We start from the raw sequence: 22,452 nt of genomic DNA, 5'->3' as shown, positions 1-22,452 counted from the left end.
TATGAACTGAGCTGTTATTTTGTTGCAAACATAATCAGAATTGTAATACTTATAATGTAACTATTAGTACCTTTTATTTTAAATGTTGATGTATTTTGTTTAATCTTCCGTGGGCGGATTTGAAGGCGTGTCCACAAGAAGCCCGTATACCAAGATTTTCGTAACTAATCCGCAGATTCGCAACAGTCAAACTGCATTTGTGTGATGTAAAATATTCTCACACAACGCTTGGTGAGAGGCTTTCAAAAGTATACACAATCACTGTGAACACTACTGCTTGGGTGAGCTGTGCCCTTTGTCCGCGCTAAAGCGACTTCTCCCCCTCCTCCTTTTGCGTCTGCTTTTTGTGGCGAAAGTGTCAAACCGCGTCTGAGGCGCAGCGTTACAGCAATGGTTGTCCCTTTTGTTCCGCCGAGTTCCTGAATAATTCCCAGCAACAATGAAACGATCTGGATATTACTCCGTCCCTTAAAACACATCCCAGTGATCCCAATGTGACCGGGGCCTGCTCTGGGATCATTTAATGCATTTAACACTCGGTCTGAGACCCTTTCTGAGCTGCTGTGAGGTTTCCGTGGCACGCAGTCTGGAGGAACGTGGAGTAGTAAGTGTTTATAACGTACTCTGTGGTCTTCAAAACCAGCCTGGTTTTACGTAAAACATGTTCCCATTTTGATTATGTGAGGTTATTTATTACTGTGTGGTTTTCCTGGTGTGTATTTGTTCTCTCAGACTGACGTCCGTGGAGCTCTAACTGCCACAAGGCTGCTTGTTTTCCCTCACAGTGCGAAACATTTCACAGATTTTTTTGGCTGCAAACAGAAAAATCAGACGAGTTGGACTCAGAGAAAGCACCGCACACCTATGTTTATAGCCATAGCATCAATTTAGACGTTTAAGCTGCGTTTTTTTGCTGTGCATCGTTGTATTCACAGGGGTTAGGTCATTGTGGAGGGAAACGCTGAGGAGCTAATCGGTGTTGCGGATCAGTCGGAAACCATGTTATTTGGTGATGGACTTCCGGCTGTGTTTGTGGTTGTCACTCGTTGTGCTTGTGCAGAAAATTAGTAGTTAACTCGAACTTTAGGAAAATTCTAATATATTTCTAGTGTTGTGAGTCTTGTTGATAATAGTTTAATTAGTGTCCAACCGCGGCCATGATACAAAGGCCTGTTAATAGACTGTGTATAAGAGTTTGGTATATTTCTGATGAACACAGTCAGTTGACAATTGAAACATGTCAGTTGATAAAAGTGGATTTCCATAGTAACAGTTGTTTGAATCAATGAAACCTCACTCAACTCAACTTTATTTATCTCAGTGTGCTACTGTGCTTAATGAAATAGAGTCCATAGTAAGAAAAAGAACCCAACAAGATCCACATGAACAAGCATTTAGCGACAGTGGGAAGAAAAAACTCCCTCTATTTTATAGGAAGAAATCTCCAGCGGAACCAGGTCCAGAGGTGGCAGCCATCCGCTTCGACTGGTTGAGGTTAGTGAACAGAAGGGCAAAATCCTTATACGTTGTCGTAATTGACCAATTTACAAACCTTAAAGGTGCAGTCCGCAACTCTCAGATCTCTCTCTCCCCCTCCCTCCCCACTGCTCTCTTGCCCTGCCTCCAAACTTTCCAAAGTCCCTCCCTCAGAGCAGCTAACATGCTAATGTTAGTCCAACAGCAACATCACAGTAATATAACATGCACTGTTAAAAGCCCATTACTGCAGCGCTTCTCTCTCTCAATGTGCACACGCCTCAGCAACAGCAGCAACAACACGTGTCACTTACAGCAGCCCACATGGAGGCTGCTGTGCATACACAAACAACACATGCACTACAGAGTTCTAGTTTAACAATTACACCTTTCAAGCAGAAAACTCACCAATTCCATCTTCTACTCCTCCAGACCATACACTGCAAAAAAGACGGCGCTTTAGCTCCGGGAAAGGGGTGGGGCCTGTAAGCAACAACTGTCAGACAGCCCATCAAACACAATCCTGGCACTGATTGGTTCTTTTTGCTCGGTCGCCGGTGCATTCTGGCAATCTGCCAAAGGCTGCAGGAGCAGCAGGGGGCGGGACTTAATGAGTCTCTTTTTTTCACACAAACTACTAGTTTGATGTAAAGCTGTCCTTACATAGTGACAGCTTGAGCAAATATGACAAAAAGTCACTTTTATAAGAGTTGCAGACTGCACCTTTAATACTGTCCCATATCAGGTTGATAAATGGTAAATAATTGAACCCTTTGACAGTTTTTGTTTTAGTTTTAATCATAGTCCTCTGACTTAAATGCAACTTAGTTTTAATCAAATTATAAATGGTTTTTTTAGTTAACACTGTACAAAAGCCCATTTTAGTGACACTTTTCACTGGGATCCTGCACAACTTTGCAAAGACATAAAGCTCTAACCTCCTATTTTATAAGAGTCTCATCAACATGATGTTATCTGTGCACGTATCACTGTTTTTAATCTTCCTCTGTGTCTCTTTTTTGCAGATGTAAACTTGACCTCTGTCTGTCCCAGCAGTGGCTGTCGGCACAATGGGACTGGACTTTGACGTGAAAACCTTCTGCCACAATCTGCGGGCCACCAAGCCGCCCTACGAGTGCCCCGTGGAGACGTGCCGTAAAGTTTACAAAAGCTACAGCGGTATCGAGTATCACCTCTATCACTACGACCACGAAAACCCCACTCCTGCCCCGGCCGTGCCCCAGAAGAAGAGGAAAGGACGGCCTCCTCGGGCGTCGCTGCCCGGTTCAGGTGATACAGACGATGGGGGGGGTGGTGGCGGTGGAGGAGGAGGAGGGGGGTCTGGTCATGGGGGGAACACACCAGGCAGCCCCAACCAGTCCGAGCACTCCAACTCCCCGGGCAGAGAGACCATGACGTACGCACAGGCCCAGCGCATGGTGGAGCTGGAGATCCAGGGACGCGTTCACCGCATCAGCATCTTTGAGAACATTGACGTGGTGTCCGAGGACGACAGCGACGCCGAAGACGCCCCTCGTTCAGGGACTGGGGGTGGCGGAGGGGTGTGTAATGGTAGTGATGGTGGGGTCGGAGGCAGCGAGATGGGAGGCGGAGGAGGAAAGGACCGGTCGGATATGTCCTCGTCCAACGGCGGCAAATCAACGCCCAAGTCTGGGAAGCACAAGAGTAAAGAGAAGAAGAAGGAGGGCTCGTCTCATCACCACAGCTCCCAGTCTGGGCCCGCCGTCAAGCTTCCAGAGGCTGTGTTTAGAGAGCTGGACCAGGACCGGCTAGACGCTCCACCTCGACCCTCGTCCTACTACAGGTCTGTGGATCCAGTTCTTTAACGCCTCACAGAACATCAACACGAAGCTTCATAATGAAACGACTGCAAAACAAATGTTTACACAGCTTTTTAAGCACTTACAATCAGGGCTGGGTTCAATTACATTTTTAAACTACAATTACATCTTCAATTATCCATGTTCAATTACATCTCAATTACGATCAAGTTGACTGACATCTTTTCCAATTACAATTAAAATTACAATTATTATTTTTCTCCTGAAAGTCAATTATAATTATGTTCTCAATTACTAAAGTTCAATTACAAATGATCACAATTAATGATCCATTAATAAATAAGCCCATAAAAGTTAACCATTCCTCTTGTGTTAGCTTCCTGTTAGCATCTCTTATGATAACAGGTCAGTTTTGACCCATGTCTTAAATCAACTGTAAAATACACTAGTTTGTTTCTCATTTCTTTGTTACCTTGTTAGGCTTCTTTATACAGGAAAATATTTGTATTAATATTTTTGGTGTGGCGTCTGAGACTTTTTTCTGTCAGTAATTATAGTATAATTACATCTTAATTGTAATTAACAATTATAATTGACCCCGACCCTGCTCACAATAGTTTGTATTTTAAAGCACCGAACAGTCTGTTATCCTACAGAATGTCATCATCATCATCATCATCATCATCATCACTCTCCTTCAGACTGTCTGCCTCTATTTAAAAAACAATAGAAGAATTGGCCTCTGTGTTTTGTTTCATTGTAGCTTACATTAATTATGTAGGAAGTAAAACAAATAATTTAAAAACTCAGAAATTAGACGGCGAACATTTAGTTATATTCTAACTTAAGCATAATAACTCAACGCATTAGTTGATTTATTATAGTGATTATAAAATTTTAGGATTCAGTTCAAGATACTGTTGATGGTTTTTAAATGTCTGAATGGGTTGGCTCCATCCTACCTTTCGGAGCTTTTGTTGTTTCGTGATCCAGGTCGAACACTGAGATCCTCCAATCAAATGACTTTGGTGGTGCCTATAGCTAAGCGCAAAACCAGAGGAGACCGGGCTTTTGCTGTAGCGGCTCCGAGTCTCTGGAACAGCCTTCCTCTGAATGTCAAAATGGCCCAGTCCATTCATGTTTTTAAGTCATTGTTGAAAACCCATCTTTTTGCTTTGGCTTTCAACACAAGTTGAGCAGATCCAATGTATTTTATTATTATTGTTTTATGCTGTACATTTTGTGACTATTTTTACATTGTATTTTATAATGTTTGCTGTACAGAACTTTGGGCAGTTGTAGCTGTTTTGAAATGTGCTATTTAAATAAAGTTGACATTGACATTGACATAAAATAATCTTAAGAACATTTAAACTAATGAAATGAGTGCGACTTACCCATTTACTTTATAAACCTTTGTCTTTGTAGTCAAATTAATTATAAATCTTTGAAAATAAAAAAAGAATAACTCTTGATAAACATTATATGAGGTTATTTCACCTGTTTTGTTTTTTTATTTCAAGACAATTCAAATGTATTTGGTAGATTATAATAAATTTAGCATTCTGCATTGAAAGAAACTAAATGTTAAAGCTGCTGGAGATGATAATTTTTTTAATCTGATAAAGATAGAATGTGCTAGGCCTCATTGATCAATAAATCCAAGATCATTTGCTCAAAAAGAATAAAAAAAACAAGATGTAAAAGACTGAAATTGCCGCTCGAAAGTTTGTTTTGATTTCCACCGTAAACAATTTCTATTTACATAATCAGAAAAGTTACATGCGTTATTTTGAGACTATAAGAATGAAGTCAAAACGTCAACTGGACTCCACATCCCACAATGCAATGCGCACATTCTCTGAGCAGTTGACTTTGCAGTATCACCTTTTGAAATTGTTAAAACGACTATTTCAACGTTTACTTTTGTCCTCTCACTGAACTCCAGATACATCGATAAGTCTGTAGAGGAGCTGGATGAGGAGGTAGAGTACGACATCGATGAAGAAGATTACATCTGGCTCGACATCATGAACGACAAACGGCGGCGAGACGGCGTCACCCCCATCCCACAGGAAGTGTTTGAGTATCTGATGGACCGCTTAGAGAAGGAGTCCTACTTTGAGAGCCACAATAAGGTATTGTGACGGCGACAGTGAGTAAAAGAACATTGACCGCTTCACCACATGGATGTGACCACCACGCGTTCCTCTCCTCAGGCCGACCCCAGCACGCTCATCGACGAAGACGCCGTCTGCTGCATCTGTAATGACGGTGAGTGTCAGAACAGCAACGTGATCCTGTTCTGTGACATGTGCAACCTGGCCGTGCACCAGGAATGCTACGGCGTGCCTTACATCCCCGAGGGCCAGTGGTTGTGTCGGCGCTGCCTGCAGTCGCCCAGCCGGGCCGTGGACTGTGCTCTGTGTCCCAATAAAGGAGGAGCTTTCAAACAGACGGACGACTCACGCTGGGCTCACGTAGTGTGTGCGCTGTGGATCCCAGAGGTAAACTGAACACAGGACATGTTTTATGTAGGACGAGCATGTAGCTAGGGATGTGCAATATTAGCTTTTTGCCTATATTCCAAAATTAACCGATACCGATGTAAACGACTCCAAAGAACGGCAAAAACGCAAAAAATCACACCTAAAGTACACAAAATTACACTGAAAACACAAAATGTAAACCAATATACATAAAAAATAATTAAAGACAAGAAACCATAACAAAAATATACAATATGACTCCAAAAGCATGCAAAAGGATGGAAAAATACAAATAAGAACAACAAAAATACATTCATTGATGACAAAAATACATTAAATCAGTGTTTTTCAAACTTGGGGTCGCCTGGAATTAAAATGAGGTAACCTGAAATGTCTAGTAATTGGTAAAAAAAAAAAAAAAAAAAAAAACTTAGCTACAAACTGATTGAAAGTCTATTTATTTTTCGAATACACATCACACACAATAAATATCAAATAACTGTGAATTCTTTAATGGCGTGCCATGTCTCATAACATTTTGAAAAACCCTCCTGAAAAGGGATGTATAATATTAGCTCTCTGCTGATATCTGCTGTGCCAATATTGTTCAAAACTAAATTCCAGATTTCCGTAATTAACCAATTCCAAAATAAACGACTCGAAAGACTCACGAAAGAACAGCAAAAATACAAAAAAATCACTCCAAAAACACAAAAATAATCAAAAAACAAGAAATATAATAAAATATACAATATGACTCCAAAAGGACGCAAAATGAAAATACAACAAACACAATACACAAAATGAATTCAATAACACAAGAATAATAAAACTGACGAAACCCTTTTTACCCCCTCGTGTTACAGTCCACAACATGATGTTAAAAGTACATATAAATTAAAAAAACGACTCCGAAAACACAAAAAAATGTCTGAAAACACAAAATGAAAACTGATATACATAAAAAAATTATCAGAAGGCAAGAAACCAGAACAAAACTATACGATACGACTCCAAAAGCACTCTAAAGGACAGAAAAATTAAATAAGGAGAACAAAAGTACATTAAATGATGATGGAAATACACAAATATCCCACACAATAGCAAAACTACAGGCAAAACCCTTTGGACTTTGCGGTGTTAATGCTCTGAATGGTCATTGCTGACATGATGTTTAATAATGTGGCCCTGAGATCAGACGATCACATTTCTGTGGCCTCGCCGTGGGAACAGTTGTGTATCTCTGGGTTGAATACTTCTATATGTCTACAGGTGTTAGTAATGAGCATGTGTAAATTCTTTAATGAAACTGTGCCTTGTCGTCCCTTCAGGTCTGCTTCGCTAACACCGTGTTCCTGGAGCCGATCGACAGTATCGAACACATTCCTCCTGCTCGCTGGAAGCTAACCTGCTACATCTGTAAACAACGAGGCTCTGGCGCCTGCATCCAGTGCCACAAAGCCAACTGTTACACAGCATTCCACGTCACCTGTGCCCAGCAGGCCGGACTCTACATGAAAATGGAACCAGTCAGAGAAACCGGCGCCAACGGCACCTCATTCAGCGTCCGTAAGACGGCGTACTGCGACATCCACACGCCACCAGGGTCGGCCAGGCCTTTAGGGGGGGTGGGCGGTGCCAGCATGGGCTCGTCCAATAGCGAAGGAGACCTGGAGGAGGACGATGAGCCCAGCATCGTCCACGATGAGGATTCTAAGGGGTGGAGCTCTGAAAGGGCAAAGAGGGCGAAGGCCAAATCCAGGCTGAAGATGAAACGAGCGAGAAAGATCCTGGCTGAGAGGAGAGCAGCTGCTCCTGTGGTATCTGTGCCCTGCATACCCCCACACAGGTACCCAGTATATCACCTCAGAGGAAGACCAATGCAAAAATCAGATTGTGCTTAACTGTTGAATCCTATCGCTAAAATTATTTACACCTGCACTATCGTTGTAGGATTTTTACCCGATATATTATACGCAATAAAAAGTAATTATAATCAAAATATATAAAAAATATGACAATACATGACAAATTACAGTTGTGTTCTTTTATTTTCAACTATGCCATGCATTACGTAATGACAGAAAAAAAAAAAACTAGCGTAGGTGGACTCTAAAAATATTAACCAAAATTACTGAAAAGGAATCTATGGAGTTAGAAATGCGCTCTTTGAAAACGACAATTTCCTGTTGCACAATATTCAAAATTGTGCTTTTATTATTTTTTGTTTCTCTCTTCTAGCATTAAATATATATTTTTTCTAGTATCCCTTCTCTACCCTGATGAAGAAAAATCCCTTAATTTTCAATCTTAATTTTTTGGAATTTTAAAATAAAAATCTAATTACTACTCCTTAATTTTTTTAAATCCTTTTCTGAATAGAAAGTCCAATGACCAAACTATGGACTGACCAAAATGGCATACATATTTAGAATAATGAAAACAAACCATTCATTTCATAATTTATTTTCCTGATACACGTCATTTGTTAAAATGTTACAAATTATAAATTCTAATTTGTTATCCTCTGATAATTAGGCCCCGTCTGTAAAAAGTATGGAATTTTGACCTTTCAAATGTGTAGGAACCCTGGTTTCTTGTCTTGAACTGTTGTCTTCATGTTTTCTTTGCCCCTGTCTTTCTCCAGGCTCAGCAAAATCACCAGTAACCTGACTGTACCCAGGAAAAGCCAGTTCATGCAGCGGCTCCACAGCTACTGGACCCTGAAGAGGCAAAGTCGTAACGGCGTTCCTCTGCTGCGCCGCCTTCAAACACACCTGCAGTCACAGCGACACGCCGAGCCGTTGCCACCACAGCCTGTCACGCCGCTTCCCTTGGTACAGCCACGCCCACACACCCCCGTGACCCCAAGTTAGTGTCGTTCAGTTTGTTCATGGCGTCTGTCCCGCAGAGCGGCGGTGAGGAGAAAACGTCGGCGTTGAAGGAGCAGCTGAAGGCCTGGCAGAGGTTGAGACACGACCTGGAGCGAGCGAGGCTGCTGGTGGAGCTGATCCGTAAGAGGGAGAAACTCAAGAGGGAGACGGTGAGACTCCATCACACACAAAGTCTGGGTTGGGGTCAGTTACATTTTTCAAATAGAATTACGTCTTCAATTATCCATGTTCAATTATAACTCAATTATTATTACGGTGACAGACATGTTTTCCAATTACAATTACAAATATTAGTTTAAGACCCTGTATTATCGAGGTCTTTGAGAGTGCTCTGTTTTAGAAGGGGCTGTCCCTGGATTTGCATAGACCTCCCCCTTCCCCGCCTCTCCCTTCCGCGGGGTGGCACGCACTAAAGGTGTGTTCACACCGAACGCAGCTGAAGTGACTAGATTACATTAAAAATCAATATAAATTATGTGACTTTAAGAGGTCACAAAAATTTGAACTTTTCATGCGACAACTCCTCCTGCTGCAGATGGAGGCTTTCTCAATTTACTGGGCAAAATTAAAGCGGTTAACTTCTTGAATAAGCCTACATTCTGAGTGAACTTATCCTTTAGTAACTCCATAAGTTAATGATTTAAACCGTAAAAACAGCGCTGTAAATTACAGGTGCTGGAGAAGATCAGCCCTCTCTCTCCCCTGTCATCCTTCTGTACACACACACACACACACACACACACACACACACACACACACACACACACACACACACACACAGTTCACTGGAGCGATGGAGTGTTCAAAAAGCACCACTATGTTTAAGCGACTCATCACGGGCGATTGAAGCGACTGCAGTCGCTACAGTCGCGTTCTGTGTAAAAAACAATGGCGGACTTTCATCAGGTTGGGGGTGGAGTCCATGGGTGGAGTTACCAGCGGTGGGGTGGGTATTTTCTTTCTTGGTTTAGCTTTTGACGTCACAAACTTTTCAATTTTCTCTGTTATAAGACTTACACAGACCACAAACAAACGACTAGATGGTTTTATTTCATATTTTGTGTGCCGGTGGACACACAACTTACCTCATATGTGATTTAAAAAAAAACTGCAAAAGTGGATTTTTCATAATATGTCCCCTTTAAGTCATAATTGTAATTAATGATCAATTACATGATTATTGTATTGTAATTGGCCCCAACCCTGCACGACGTTCACATGAGTTATTCACGTCAAGTTGCGCATAACTGTGCATCTATTTGGTTTTGTGTTTTCTCACACATTGTGTTGTTTGTACTGTAAGTTGACATTAAAGTGTGTTATCATCAGATTAAAGTGCAGCAGGTGGCGCTGGAGATGCAGCTGACTCCATTCCTGGTGCTGCTCAGGAGCACACTGGAGCAGCTGCAGGAAAGAGACACCAACAACTTCTTCACTGAGCCTGTACCACTGGCCGAGGTGATGATCTGATACACACACACACGCGGGAGCTTCTGTTAGTTCTGCAATAATTGTTGAAAACGTCTCAAACTTTCTGGCTTTATTTTTGTTACTTGAACTTTTGGGCCAATGTTAGACTCTATCTCTGTTCTAGGGATGCACAATATTGAATTCATGGCCGATATCTGATATGCCGATATTTCGGTAAATTCAGTGAAGTAGGGTGTCCATATTTTGATTTCCAAAAAGATGATACTTGGGCCGACCTCAGCAAAGTACTCAACATTTTCTTGAATATACCAAAATAAAATAAATAAATATGTTGTTATTGTCCATACGGTGCAAAAAATGATTTCTCTCTTTATAACAAAGACTTCAAAAAATCTGAAATCAGTGGTGACTCAAGTCAGTCACCTTTATTATGCATTATAACAATCTGTCATTGGAAAATCTCATATACCTTATTAAAATTTCTCAGTCAGAAACATTGCCTCCTAGAAATTAAAAATATAACAAAAAACTTTAGGCTTACTGAACAGTAAATAATCATTAAATACACTTCAATAAATCAACTTTTCAATTAAATCCACTGTTATTTGGTCTCTATTAATCTCTTTTTTTCTTAGACTTTGGTCCTCTTTCTCTTTTGTGTAACGATTTTGTAACAACAAAGTGGCATTTTTAATTCATATGTCAGGTGTGTGTAAAATTACCCTAATGATACCATAAAAACCATTTAAAGACCAACTTCAGAAACTGGTGGTATATGTTCCCGAGATGCATCAAAGGTCCCTGGGAAATCCGGATGACTTCATTAATTTGTAAAATATCCCCGGACTGTCCAGAGAAGACAAGTCTGTGTAAAACCGGACATACGATCACCCTCAGTGAATAATTCTACCTCTGTTACGCATTAGTAACTCCTCTCCACGGGCGATAAAGCGTCTAGTACTGTACATGAGGCCGATACCGTGCCAATAATATCATGCATCACTACTTTATAAATCAAAGTGTAAAGTAAAATAATCTTTACCTAATTCAGGATTACTAGGATTGTGTTAACAGTAGTTCTTAACTTGATTTCAAATTCTTCCTGTGATGCTTGTTCACGTGGATTTGTTGGGTTTTTCTTACAAATGTTATATTTTGATAAGCGCGACAAGATAACGATTGTTGTAATTTGCGCTATATAGATAGAAGTGTTGTTGACTCGTCTGATGAGTGAAGCGATGGTGTGATAATGATTATAGATTTTTGTGTCCAAACCCACCTCCTTTGTTCAAAGATGATGATCCCCTCTCTGTCTGATTCCCTCCCAGGTGCCGGATTATTTGGACCACATTGACACGCCAATGGACTTTCAGACCATGTGGAACCTGCTGGAATCCCATCGCTACCTCACCTTTGAGTCTTTCGAGTCCGACTTTGGCCTCATCGTCAACAACTGCCTCAAGTACAACGCCAAGGACACCGTCTTCTACCGCGCTGCCCTGCGGTTGAGAGAAATGGGCGCCGTGGTTTTAAGAACGGCGAGGCGCCAAGCGGAACGGATCGGCTTCGATTACGAGGCGGGGTTGCACCTTCCACGAGAGCAGAGCCCGGAGACTCAGCACGAGGAGAGGGAGAGGGAGCGAGAGAGGGAGCGAGAGAGAGAGCGGGAGAGAGAGAGGGAGCGAGAAAGAGAGAGAGAAAGAGAGCACCCCATGTCTTCTAATGAGGAAGGTCAGTGTTCGTTTTTTCCTGCAACTAGAAAAATCATTCAAAGACCTATTTATAGATGTAATGTATGGGATGTTAACTGTAAATCAAGGTCACTAAAATTAATATAATCATGTAATTTAGGGCAACAAAGAAAATAGATTTAATTGAGAAAAGATTTAATGATAGATATGTAATGACTTTAACCGTAGTTAAATGAATGGAAAAGTTAATCTGTTTTGATCAAATTAAGTTCTACATAATGTACAGCAGGGGTTCTCAACCTTGGGATTGCGAGACACTGGGAGTCGGTCGGCAGATGCTTTTAAGAAACTAGGAATATTTTTTTAACAATTTGAGCAAATTCTTGCTAATTTTTTAAAAACTTTTTAGCAACTACACAAAACTTGCCATGTTTTAACCTATTTTTGTCACTTTTTGTCCTTTTAATGCATTTTTGCTACATTACTTGAAATTCCTGCCACTTCTCCATCAAATGTCAATGCCTTTTCTGCACATTATTTCCACTTTCAAGGCATGTTTGGCAATTTTCATCTCTTGCCACCACTTTTGCCACCTATTGTTGCATATGTTGACCCATTATTGTCATTTTAACCTAATTTTCAACATATTTCATGCTTATTTTAGCCAATTTAACCACATTCAGGATTTGCCAGTTTAAACTAATTGTTCCTACTTTTTAAATTACAGTACATTACCCCAACAACCCCCATTTCTGCCACTTTTAAGTCAATCCTTTTTACCACTTTTTATGGTAGATTTTGGCCACTCTAATTTGCAACTTTTAAACATTTTCTGTAGTTTTTAAAATCCCATTTTTCCACCTTTTCCAACATTTTTAGTCACTTTTAACCAATTTTATTTCAGATTAAAATAATAATTTACATTTTTAAGATGTGGAGCAAATAATAATAAATTTGCAGTGGATATTATTCAGATAAATAGATAAATGTGGTTATCACAGACCGGCTGGTGTCCTGGTGCAGCCAGAACAACCTGGAGCTCAATGCTTTAAAGACAGTGGAGATGATAGCAGACTTCAGGAAGAACCCAGCCCCCCTCACCCTGGGAGACTCTACAGTGAGCTCTGTAGAGTACTTCTGCTTCCTGGGGACCATCATCACTCAGGACCTCAAGTGGGAGCTGAACATCAGCTCCCTTATCAAAAAAGCTCAGCAGAGGATGTACTTTTTGCGGCAGCTGAAGAAGTTCAGTCTGCCAACAAAGATGATGGTGAACTTCTACAGCTCCATCATCCAGTCCATCCTCTGCTCCTCCATCACCATCTGGTACGCTGCAGCTACGGCCAAGGACAAGGCCAGACTGCAGCGTATCATCCACTCTGCAGAGAAGGTCATCGGCTGCAATCTGCCCTCCCTCCAGGACCTGTACGCCTCCAGGATTTTGAGGCGTGCAGGAAAGATTGTGGCCGACCCCTCCCACCCCGGTCATAAACTGTTTCAATCTCTCCCTTCTGGTAGGAGGTTTCGGTCCATCAGGACCAGAACCTCCAGACACAAAAACAGCTTCTTTCCCTCTGCCACCATCCACATGAACACACCCCAAGTCACCCACTGAACCCCCCCCCCCCCCCCACCCGATCACCACCTCCACCAGCTTGATACCTGCTGCACTGTATATATATATTTATATTTATATTTATCCTATTTATCCTTTATTCTCTATCTATCCTTTATTTATCCCTCATCCTTTATATTTATCATTATTATTATTATTATTGTTGCTGGGTTGTTCTTTGTTGTTTTGTTTTTATTTCTTTTATTTCTTTTTGTTGCTTGTTTTGTGCACCAACCACCAAGTCAAATTCCTTGTACTGTCCTCAAAACTGTACATGGCAAATAAAACATTTCTGATTCTGATTCTGATTCTGAATACTATAACAATGGACCTACATTTTGCTGACTCTATGGATGGACCCCAAAAAGCTGTCCGCTTTATTTCCCTTATAGATGGCAACGTTGATTTTTTTTTTTTTAATTCATCGATTGAATGTAGGGAACAGTTTTTTTTATTTAGTAACAGCTAAAGAGCAGCAGGTAGGCCATTGTTCACATGCAACTCAGTATGTGCATCTCCCATCAACTGGATGATTGTCTGCTCGTGTTTTAACTGTCCGTTAGATACATTACAGCTTGTGCCACTGATACACATCCTCTGCCTCTCAGACCTGCTGCTGCCTGAGAACAGGCGCCGCCTGCCGCTGGAGGAGCAGCTGCATTACCTGCTGACGCGTCTGGATGAGGCCAGCTCAGGAAAACACAGCATCGGGCAGTCGCGACGAGCCAAAGCTCTCAGGAAAGAGATCAGTGTGATCAAGAGGAAGCTGGCTCACCATCGAGAGGGCGGTCCTGGGTTAGGAGGTCGGGACTGTGTGGGGTCGGACCGAGGGTCGTCCCTCCCTCACCACGGCTCGTCTGCGGGTCATCACGACGAGGGGGGAGAGAGCAGCAGCCAGGAGATTGGTGGAAAAGGTGGGGTGCTTTGCACTTGTGTGTGGCAGGGTTCTCGCCAGCGCCAACGGTGTTATTTTGATCCCTACGGTGTGATGACGCCCCCTACAGTGTGTTTCAACCAGCGTAGGGGGCTTTTTTAATCGGTACCGTCTTAGTAATTGTTGCACACTTGAACACAAGAGGGACTTCGAGGTGTGCACGTGTTGTTTTAACTCTCTTTTTAATCTGCATAACCTAGAAACACATACATCAGCCTCACTGTCTATTTAACACAAGCGATTTGCTCAGATGCTCCTGTCTTTACCTGAGGACCCCTGCAGCCACTAAGCTGTCCCCGATGTTGCCTGAGTGCATTCTCCGCTTTTTAACCCATAGTTACTGTCCAATATAAACAGTGTTGCTTCAACCAGACGTAGCGTGTCGTGTACATGAAGCTGCTCGTCATGTTTATAACTCATCATTCTACATGCATGCGCACGGATGTGAATACTGTTGAAACGGGTTTATAGAGACGTCAGGTCTGACGTTCAGGTCTGACAGGTTCGGGCCGTGTTCTGTCGGGCTCAGGCCGGGTCAGGGATCTGCCGTTTGGTAATCCATAATCACCGGTCAATATAGACTGCTTCATAATCTCAAAATTATTGAGGTTGGGGGGTGGGTGGGGGGGCGCATATCCAGACCATAACGGTCCTAATATTATTGCGGGTCCCACATAATAACTAATTTATATTTGAAAAGCGCATCTTCGAATCAGTCTTTTGAATAAAATGGTTTTTCTTGTCTATACAGTGTCTGTGAGTATTTATTAGCGGCGGCGCTCGCTCGTGCACCTCGCGACCCCCCTACGCTGTGAACAATTCCTGGTGAGAACCCTGGGTGGAGTCGAGTGGTTAATGATGGTGGTTAATCTTTGTTTTATGGTCTAATGCTCTCTCTTCCCTCCAAGATCTGAGCATCTCCCCGTCTGTCCTGGCTCCAGAGGTGGGCCGTCGGACATCCGTCCTCTTCTCAAAGAAGAACCAGAAAATGGCTGGACCGCCCAAGAGACCAGGACGACCCCCCAAGAACAGGGACCCCGGCTATGGCGGCGCAGGAGTGAGCCAAAGCCCCATCGGCCCCCCACAGCTGCCGCTGCTGTCCTCCAGCAGGCAGAGGAAACGGCCCCGCAGCCCCCACAGCAGCTCCAGCTCAGACAGCGACAGCGACAATGACGACCTGCTGCCAGGTTCACATCCTCAGCACACGCTAAAGCCCACTCCTCAGAAAGCTACAACCCCTCACTTACCGCTTATCCTTCATTTCCTCAGGGTTGCCAAGCAACGGCTTTGATCCTGGAAACCAACCGGTCACGGAAAGTTTTCGAGTTTACAGAAGCGAGTCTCGTCTTCCTCGTTCAAGCTCAGACTCGGAATCCACAACGAGCAGCAGCAGCAGCGCGGCCTCGGACCGAACCAGGTGATTCGTGAGGTTTTTTTAAATGATTCCATTGGCTTTTTTTCTGTATTTCACATCTTAGAATCTGTGTTTAACAGACTCGTTTGTTCTTGTTTTCAGTACGACGCCGTCTAAACAGGGCAGAGGGAAAACCTCCTTCTCCCGCGCCGCCTTCCAGGAGGACAGCAGCGAAGAAACGTCCGGCACGGAAAACGATTCTTACTCAGTGGGAGGATCCAGAAGCGTTTCACACTGTAAGCTCATACAGCAACCGTTATAAATACATAAACCACGACTTTAGAACGTCATGCTGTAATAGTAGTGACTTTTGATGCACTTTTAATGGTGGTTTCTTTATTAATTGGATAAGACAATTATCTTTTGCCAGAAAGACCTTTTCCATTTTTATTAAACTGTAAGGACTTAAAACAATGTTTGAAATTCTATGAAATCGTCAAACTATCATTTGCTGTGACAAATTATTTTCAGGGTGTTTGTTGTGTCTTAAAATGTAATAAAAGATAATCAATCAAATGTTGGAAAATTAAGGCCCCTTAAAAGTATTAAAAAGTCGGTTTTATTTTCCTGAGTCGGGGGGTTGATTGTGGTACTGCCCGCTACTCATCTTCCCAGTCTGTTCTCACTGAGCACATGTTGGTCAACGTTCGCGTGCGTCTCTTTACTCGTGCGCCGGTGATGTGTCGGCCATTAATGAACCAGATCTTTAAATTGAACAATGGGAGCTCGCTCCATTGTTAAAGCGGCACATAGTGGCTGTCTTTTTTTTTACAATTTGTATTTCACACCCCTGACCACTTGGTGGCATATTAAAGTCCCCGTGTTCCAATATTTCATGTTGATACAAAAGGCAAAAATCAAACCCTAAATTGTGCATTTACAAAATATTGGACAGTATTATGTCTATCCTAATCTTAATTTTTTGCATTTTACGATTTAATATTGCTTTTTGCCCCATCATTTTTATTATTACACAAACTACTCTCAAAGATGCCTCAATACTGTGTAGCAGCTACTGGAAGAAAACTTCCCGATTAAATACTCCAGTAAAGTCATAAAGTGTTTTAATAAAGATCAAAGAAAACATATCAACCATAGATAATATGATAAATTGTAGGTTTTTTTTCAGCTCTTTTCATTCAAAATACATTGTTGACCCTATAATTTTAGAGATCAGGGGAGTCCGCTGACTTGTATAAACAGTCCAACACGTATTAGGGTTGGGAAGGAAGAAGTATGTAGTGTGAAACCAGGTCACCTGACAGCGTGTGTCTGCGTTCTGTCAGTAGGGCGAGGTCGGGATCGGTCCGGATGCTGGATGACCTCAGACGACTACTCCTCTCTGGATGCCCTGGACCTGGTGTGGGCCAAATGCAGAGGCTATCCGTCCTATCCCGCACTGGTGAGACGTTCAAGGACTGTTGGAGAAATACAGACTTCATTCACTGTGGGTCGATCTGGACTCCGAGTCAGTGTCCTCATCTTTTCCTGCTTCACCTTCAGATAATCGACCCAAAGATGCCGAGAGAGGGCGTGTTTCACCGCGGAGTGCCCATCCCCGTCCCGCCATTGGATGTGCTCAAGCTGGGCGAGCAGATGACCCAGGAGGCCAGGGAGCACCTGTTCCTGGTCCTTTTCTTTGATAACAAGAGAACCTGGTCAGTGTTTTGGCTCCTAACTTTAGTATCCTCTCAAATCATCACATTTTTCACACACTGTAAATGGGTGACGAAAATATGATTCTTTTTTTTATTTTTGAAGCAGCGTGCTGTAATGCAGGGCTTCTCAACCTTGGGGTCAGGACCCCAAGGACTTTTATTCTTGTCATATTTTTGCTCCTTTTAATGCATTTTTGCTACAGTACTCCCATTTCTGCCACTTCTCCATCAAATTTCAATGGCTTTTCTACACATTTCTTCCATTTTGAAGACATATTCCGCACTTATAAACCCTTTCCACCACTTTTCCCAGTTAATGTTGCACATGTTGACCCATTATTGTCACTTTTAACCTCTTTTCACATATTTAATCACATTCACGATTTGTCTTGCCCATTATTTGCCAGTTTATACTGATTGTTCCTACTTTTTAAATGACAATTTCTGTAGTTTTTAAAATCCCATTTTACCACATTTTCCACCATTTTTGGTCACTTTTAACCCATTTTACATATGTTTAAAACAAGGATTTACATCTTTAATATGACTACATACTATGGTGCAAACAATAATAAACTTCCTGGATAACAGTGGATTTTATTCAGATAAATAAATGTGGTTATCACAGATTCATTGAACAATAGATCATCATTTTGTTGACTTTATGGATGTGACCCCTAAAAGTTATCCCTTTTATTCCCACTAATAGATGGCCCCTGACCTTTAATTTGGGGGTCGTTGAGAACCACTGCTGTAATGGATATTTTTGTCAAGACACAGGCAGCGTAGATTTCACACTGAACCTTGAGACAACAGAGGACTTCAAGGAAATAGGGCACGTGTGGTTTTTAAGCGAATTAGTAGAAAAACAACACTTTTTTAGGCCATGGTTTGCTGTGTCGGCACTTTCGATGAAGGTGGGAGGAAAACCAAAGTTGATCAGAGGACTAGATATTGGTTTTGTCGAAGAGATAAATCTCAGAAAAGAAGTTCATTTTGAACATGAAGTTAATGAGCCTGTCACACATTAACAAGACACTAACCTGCCTCTAAATTATTAACATATGCACCTGTTTCATTCCCTTTTATGCTTGGAAGGAGGTTTATTGGACCTAAATATATATTCAGACTGAAAAATTAAGGAAAAGAAAAAAACTCTTTATTTTATTTTTTAATTAATTTGATTAATTCTACACCATACACAGCTTTATTTTAATGGAAAGGCTTGTAAGATGAAAAATATGATCATCTTGAGGAAAATATTGTTGAATATTTCTTAGTAACCCATGCTCCTCCCACCGATGGAACAAGAAACCAGTCCTTCCTTTTGTAGAGCCTTGCCTTGCAGCTTCATCCAATATTTGCTCATTTCTTAGTTCTTCGACTTTCGGGCCAATCATTGCATCCCTTTAAAACTCCTTGAGACGATCATTTAAAGACTTAGTGTAGGCCTCGTAAATCAATAAATCGTAGATCATTTGCTCAAAAACAGATGTAAAAGGTTCAAATCGCCGTTCAAAAGTTTGTTTTGATCTTCACTATAAACACTCAGTTTATTGACATTGTCGGAAAAGCATTTGCGCATTGCATTGTGGGATGTGAAGTCCCGTAGACCAGTGTTTCTCAATCTTTTCTGCTCACGACCCCAAAATAAAGGTGCCAGAGACCAGGGACCCCCACTGTACTCAAGAAAATGATGGTGCATTATTTTATGAATCTGTGGTAACCACATTTATTTATTTATTTATCTGAATATTATCCACTGTTATCCAGGAAGTTTATTATTATTTGCGTCATAGTATCTAGTCATCTTAAAGATGTGAATCATTGTTTTAATCAGAAATAAAATGGGTTAAAAGTGATCAAAAATGGTGCAAAGGGTGGTGAAATGGGATTTTAAAAACCACAGAAATTGGTTAAAAGTTGCAAATTGTTGGTAATGGAATTTAAAAATGTAGGGAAAGTTAGTTTAAACTGGCAAATAATGGCCATTGCAAATAGTCAATGTGGATTAATTGGGAAAAATTATCATGAATTGTGGCAAAAAGAGGCCAAAGGTGACAATAATGGGTCAACATTTGCAACATTAGGTGGGAAACGTGATGAAAAGGGTTTATAAGTGTCAAAAATGTCTTTAAAGTGAAAAAATGTCCAGAAGTGGCATTGAAATTTGATAAAGAAGTGGCATAAATGTGAGTAATGTAGCAAAAATGTATTAAAAAGAGCAAAAATATGGCAAGAAAAAGTGATGAAAATAGGTTAAATGTGGCAAGTTTGGTGTAGTAATAAACAAAAATGGGCTCAAATTGTTAAAAAAAATTATTCTTAGTTTCTTGAAGGTATCTGGCGACCCCCTCCCAGTGTCTCTCTACCCCAGAAAAAGTTATTGTCGTAACACTGGGCTCCGTGTGAGACAGTGACACACTCTGTATAATAATGTAGTTGAACACAGGCAAAACCTGCATTGAGTGCCTTCAGAGATGTTTTTCTTCACTTGTGTGTTCGCGCGCGTGTGTGTGTGCAGGCAGTGGCTGCCGCGTTCCAAACTGGTACCCCTCGGTGTGGACCAGGAACTGGACAAAGAGAAGATGCTGGAAGGAAGGAAATCCAACATCCGTAAGTCTGTGCAGGTGGCGTATCACCGCGCCATGCAGCACCGCAGCAAGGTGCAGGGAGACCCCAGCAGCGAAACCAGCGACAGCGACTGAACACAAACACACCCTTTACCCCATTAATAATTTCACACCCTGAGAACCGGGCTCTGCATCACACAAGGAAACAAACAATCCCAGAGGGAAATGAAAGTGCAGAGGAACCCCAGCCACTACTTCGGCAATCATGCACACTAAGCTGTATTTAATCTGACGTGTAACATATTGTATTTAAGAGAGTTTGGAAAATGGTAAATTATGTTCAAAAGTATAAAATCAAAGTATTCCTTGTATGTGGTTGATGTATGTTTGTTAACGATGGTTTACAGAGTCGGAAAGTTGATCTCGTGGGACGGAATTATGCATACTTAACCATTGGCTCACAGCTCAACAGGGAAAATGCATTTGGATAATGTTGAAGAAACACACCACAATTGATCATCAGCCGCCTTCCACTTCCTGGCCCATCATTGGATCATGAGGACACACTGTCCCAAACCCACGTATACTGTAATTTATTCTGCTGGTACTGTACTTTGAAAAAGCAGGTCCACCATGGAGTGTTTCTCACTTGGTGATCTCTTCAGTCTGTGCTCATTCATTCTCCTTTTTGTAGCCTTTTGTTAACATGTGTATTTGTTACTTAGGCTGTCAGCCAATGAACAATGAGACTGAACTGAAACACAACCGTCTCTCTTTTAGGCTCCAGCTGATGGTTTTAGAACTTTTATACATACAGATTGCATAAAGATAGAAGTTTAATAATAATAATTAAAAAACAATAGAAAATGATGAGTGTGAGATGTTTTATTTGTGTCTATCGCTTCCTCTTAGTTTTTTTGGGATCTTAAACTTAATAAATGTCACTGTGACAACAGCAATACAATGTTTGTTCAAACATTACCTCCACCAGGTTAACTGGTCGGCAGGATTATGTCAGAAATACAAAAATTAATTTTGCCAAAACTTTAACCCCCATTACATTTTGGGGGGGATCCAGATCAATATACTGATTCTAGATTAGTTTCACACACGCAAAAAAAAAAATCCTATCTCATAATTAGCAAAATAAAAAACTTGGTGCAACTGCAGAAATGGACTCCACCAACCACAGAAAACTTCAAAGGAGCAGATCAAAGAGCAAACAGCTCCTAGGAAGAAAAAGATCAAAGGTCACAGACCGAGTGTGAAATGGCCCAAAGCTGTAGATAGGAGAGAGTGGGAAACAGTTATAGGACGCACAAAGGATATTCAGTTTCAAAACTAAACAAAAATATTTTTTTATCTCGATCTTTCCCTTTTTTCAATAACTTTCAACCATTTCAGGTCAATGACAAACCTGCACCTTACTTCTCTACATTGTCTTATTTCTTCAGCCTCTAGTGCATGTCGTCCAATTTGGGGCCCGTGGACCAAAGTTGGCTCGCAAGCGATTCGTTTTGGGCTGCTGCCCATGTTTGAAATAGTTTTGTTTTTTTTATTACAAAAGATTAAGTAATACCGTACAGTGATTTATAAGAAAAAAATCTAAAGCTTCCTGTAAAGCGTCTGAGTTTTCTTTGAAAATCGCAATATAAAACAGATTTATTATTATTATTAATAAAGCTGAGGTCCAATTACATTATTTTTCTTAAGTTTTTAAGGATTTTTAATGGCAGGGAAAGGAAAATGTAGTGTTTTAATTGTATAGGCGGAGTATGTTGTGTCCCATTTTGTTGAATTTGTATTGCACTAAAGGTCTTTGAAGACATCTAGATGTTTCATAATTTTCTGCCATAAAACACCAAAAATAAGTGTTATTCAGTTTCAAAACTACTTTTAAGTGTTTATTTTACACAGTGATGTTATTGGCATATTTAAGTTCATGCACTGGAACATGAATGTTTAGTTTTTGGCCCACGCCCACCACTGCGTTAATTGTTAATACGCAACTTTTTTTGAGGCGCAGCGCACACTTCCAACATATATATAAAAAAACATTTGATTTGATTTCTATGAATTACTATACAGCATGTCCTTTGTGATTGTTTCACGTAAATGTATGAACAAACCTGGAAAAGTAAATCTTCAAAGAAGCATCATCACATTCCTGCAGGCTTATATTAGAAGAGTATCTACTGTATCTGAGGAGTGTCACCGCCTGACAGGAGGATTATACAGTATGTGGGATGTGTTTCTGTTTTGAACAACCAGAAACTCCTTCCTTCTCCATTTTTCCAGTGAAAAAATAACCCACTGTAGTGCATGAAATGCATTGTCCCCCTTCAGTGAAAATCAGTTTTCAGACAGAAACTGAATAAATTAAGCACTTCCTGTTTTTTCAGAATTTCTGCACTCTTGCACTATTTTGAGTGCATGATATTTCAAGTGGCTTTTCTGCAGTGACTATGACACATT

At 41.1% G+C, this 22,452-nt stretch overlaps 1 protein-coding gene across 5 annotated transcripts; it reads left to right on the top strand.

The window, feature by feature from the left end:
• The first annotated feature begins 379 nt into the window (after window positions 1-379).
• Window positions 380-20,847, top strand: brpf1 (bromodomain and PHD finger containing, 1). 5 transcript variants are annotated; one of them, XM_028454166.1, is made up of 17 exons: window positions 380-604; window positions 1,435-1,494; window positions 2,502-3,301; window positions 5,227-5,416; window positions 5,498-5,785; window positions 7,099-7,616; window positions 8,415-8,604; window positions 8,679-8,810; window positions 9,991-10,119; window positions 11,421-11,823; window positions 14,007-14,312; window positions 15,241-15,519; window positions 15,602-15,749; window positions 15,849-15,982; window positions 17,036-17,148; window positions 17,250-17,404; window positions 19,929-20,847. In XM_028454166.1, exons 3-17 carry the CDS (start codon window positions 2,547-2,549, stop codon window positions 20,110-20,112), a joined length of 3,924 nt encoding a protein of 1,307 aa, XP_028309967.1. In that variant the 5' UTR covers window positions 380-604; window positions 1,435-1,494; window positions 2,502-2,546; the 3' UTR covers window positions 20,113-20,847. The 5 variants fall into 5 exon arrangements, with proteins under 5 accessions (XP_028309967.1, XP_028309965.1, XP_028309966.1 ...); XM_028454164.1 differs by having other exon boundaries at window positions 17,033-17,148; XM_028454165.1 differs by lacking the exon at window positions 1,435-1,494 and having other exon boundaries at window positions 17,033-17,148.
• The last annotated feature ends 1,605 nt before the right edge of the window (window positions 20,848-22,452 follow it).

This window comes from Gouania willdenowi, chromosome 7 (genome assembly GCF_900634775.1).
Source record: "Gouania willdenowi chromosome 7, fGouWil2.1, whole genome shotgun sequence".
NCBI lineage: Eukaryota > Metazoa > Chordata > Actinopteri > Blenniiformes > Gobiesocidae > Gouania > Gouania willdenowi.
This window is presented reverse-complemented; position numbering and strand designations above follow the sequence as displayed.

Coding starts and splice junctions, on each gene's coding strand:
- brpf1 (XM_028454165.1), top strand. CDS start 2,547: ATGGGACTGGACTTTGACGTGAAAACCTTCTGCCACAATCTGCGGGCC. Junction 7,617..8,414: donor CCCTGCATACCCCCACACAG/GTACCCAGTATA, acceptor GTCTTTCTCCAG/GCTCAGCAAAATCACCAGTA. Junction 10,120..11,420: donor AGCCTGTACCACTGGCCGAG/GTGATGATCTGA, acceptor ATTCCCTCCCAG/GTGCCGGATTATTTGGACCA.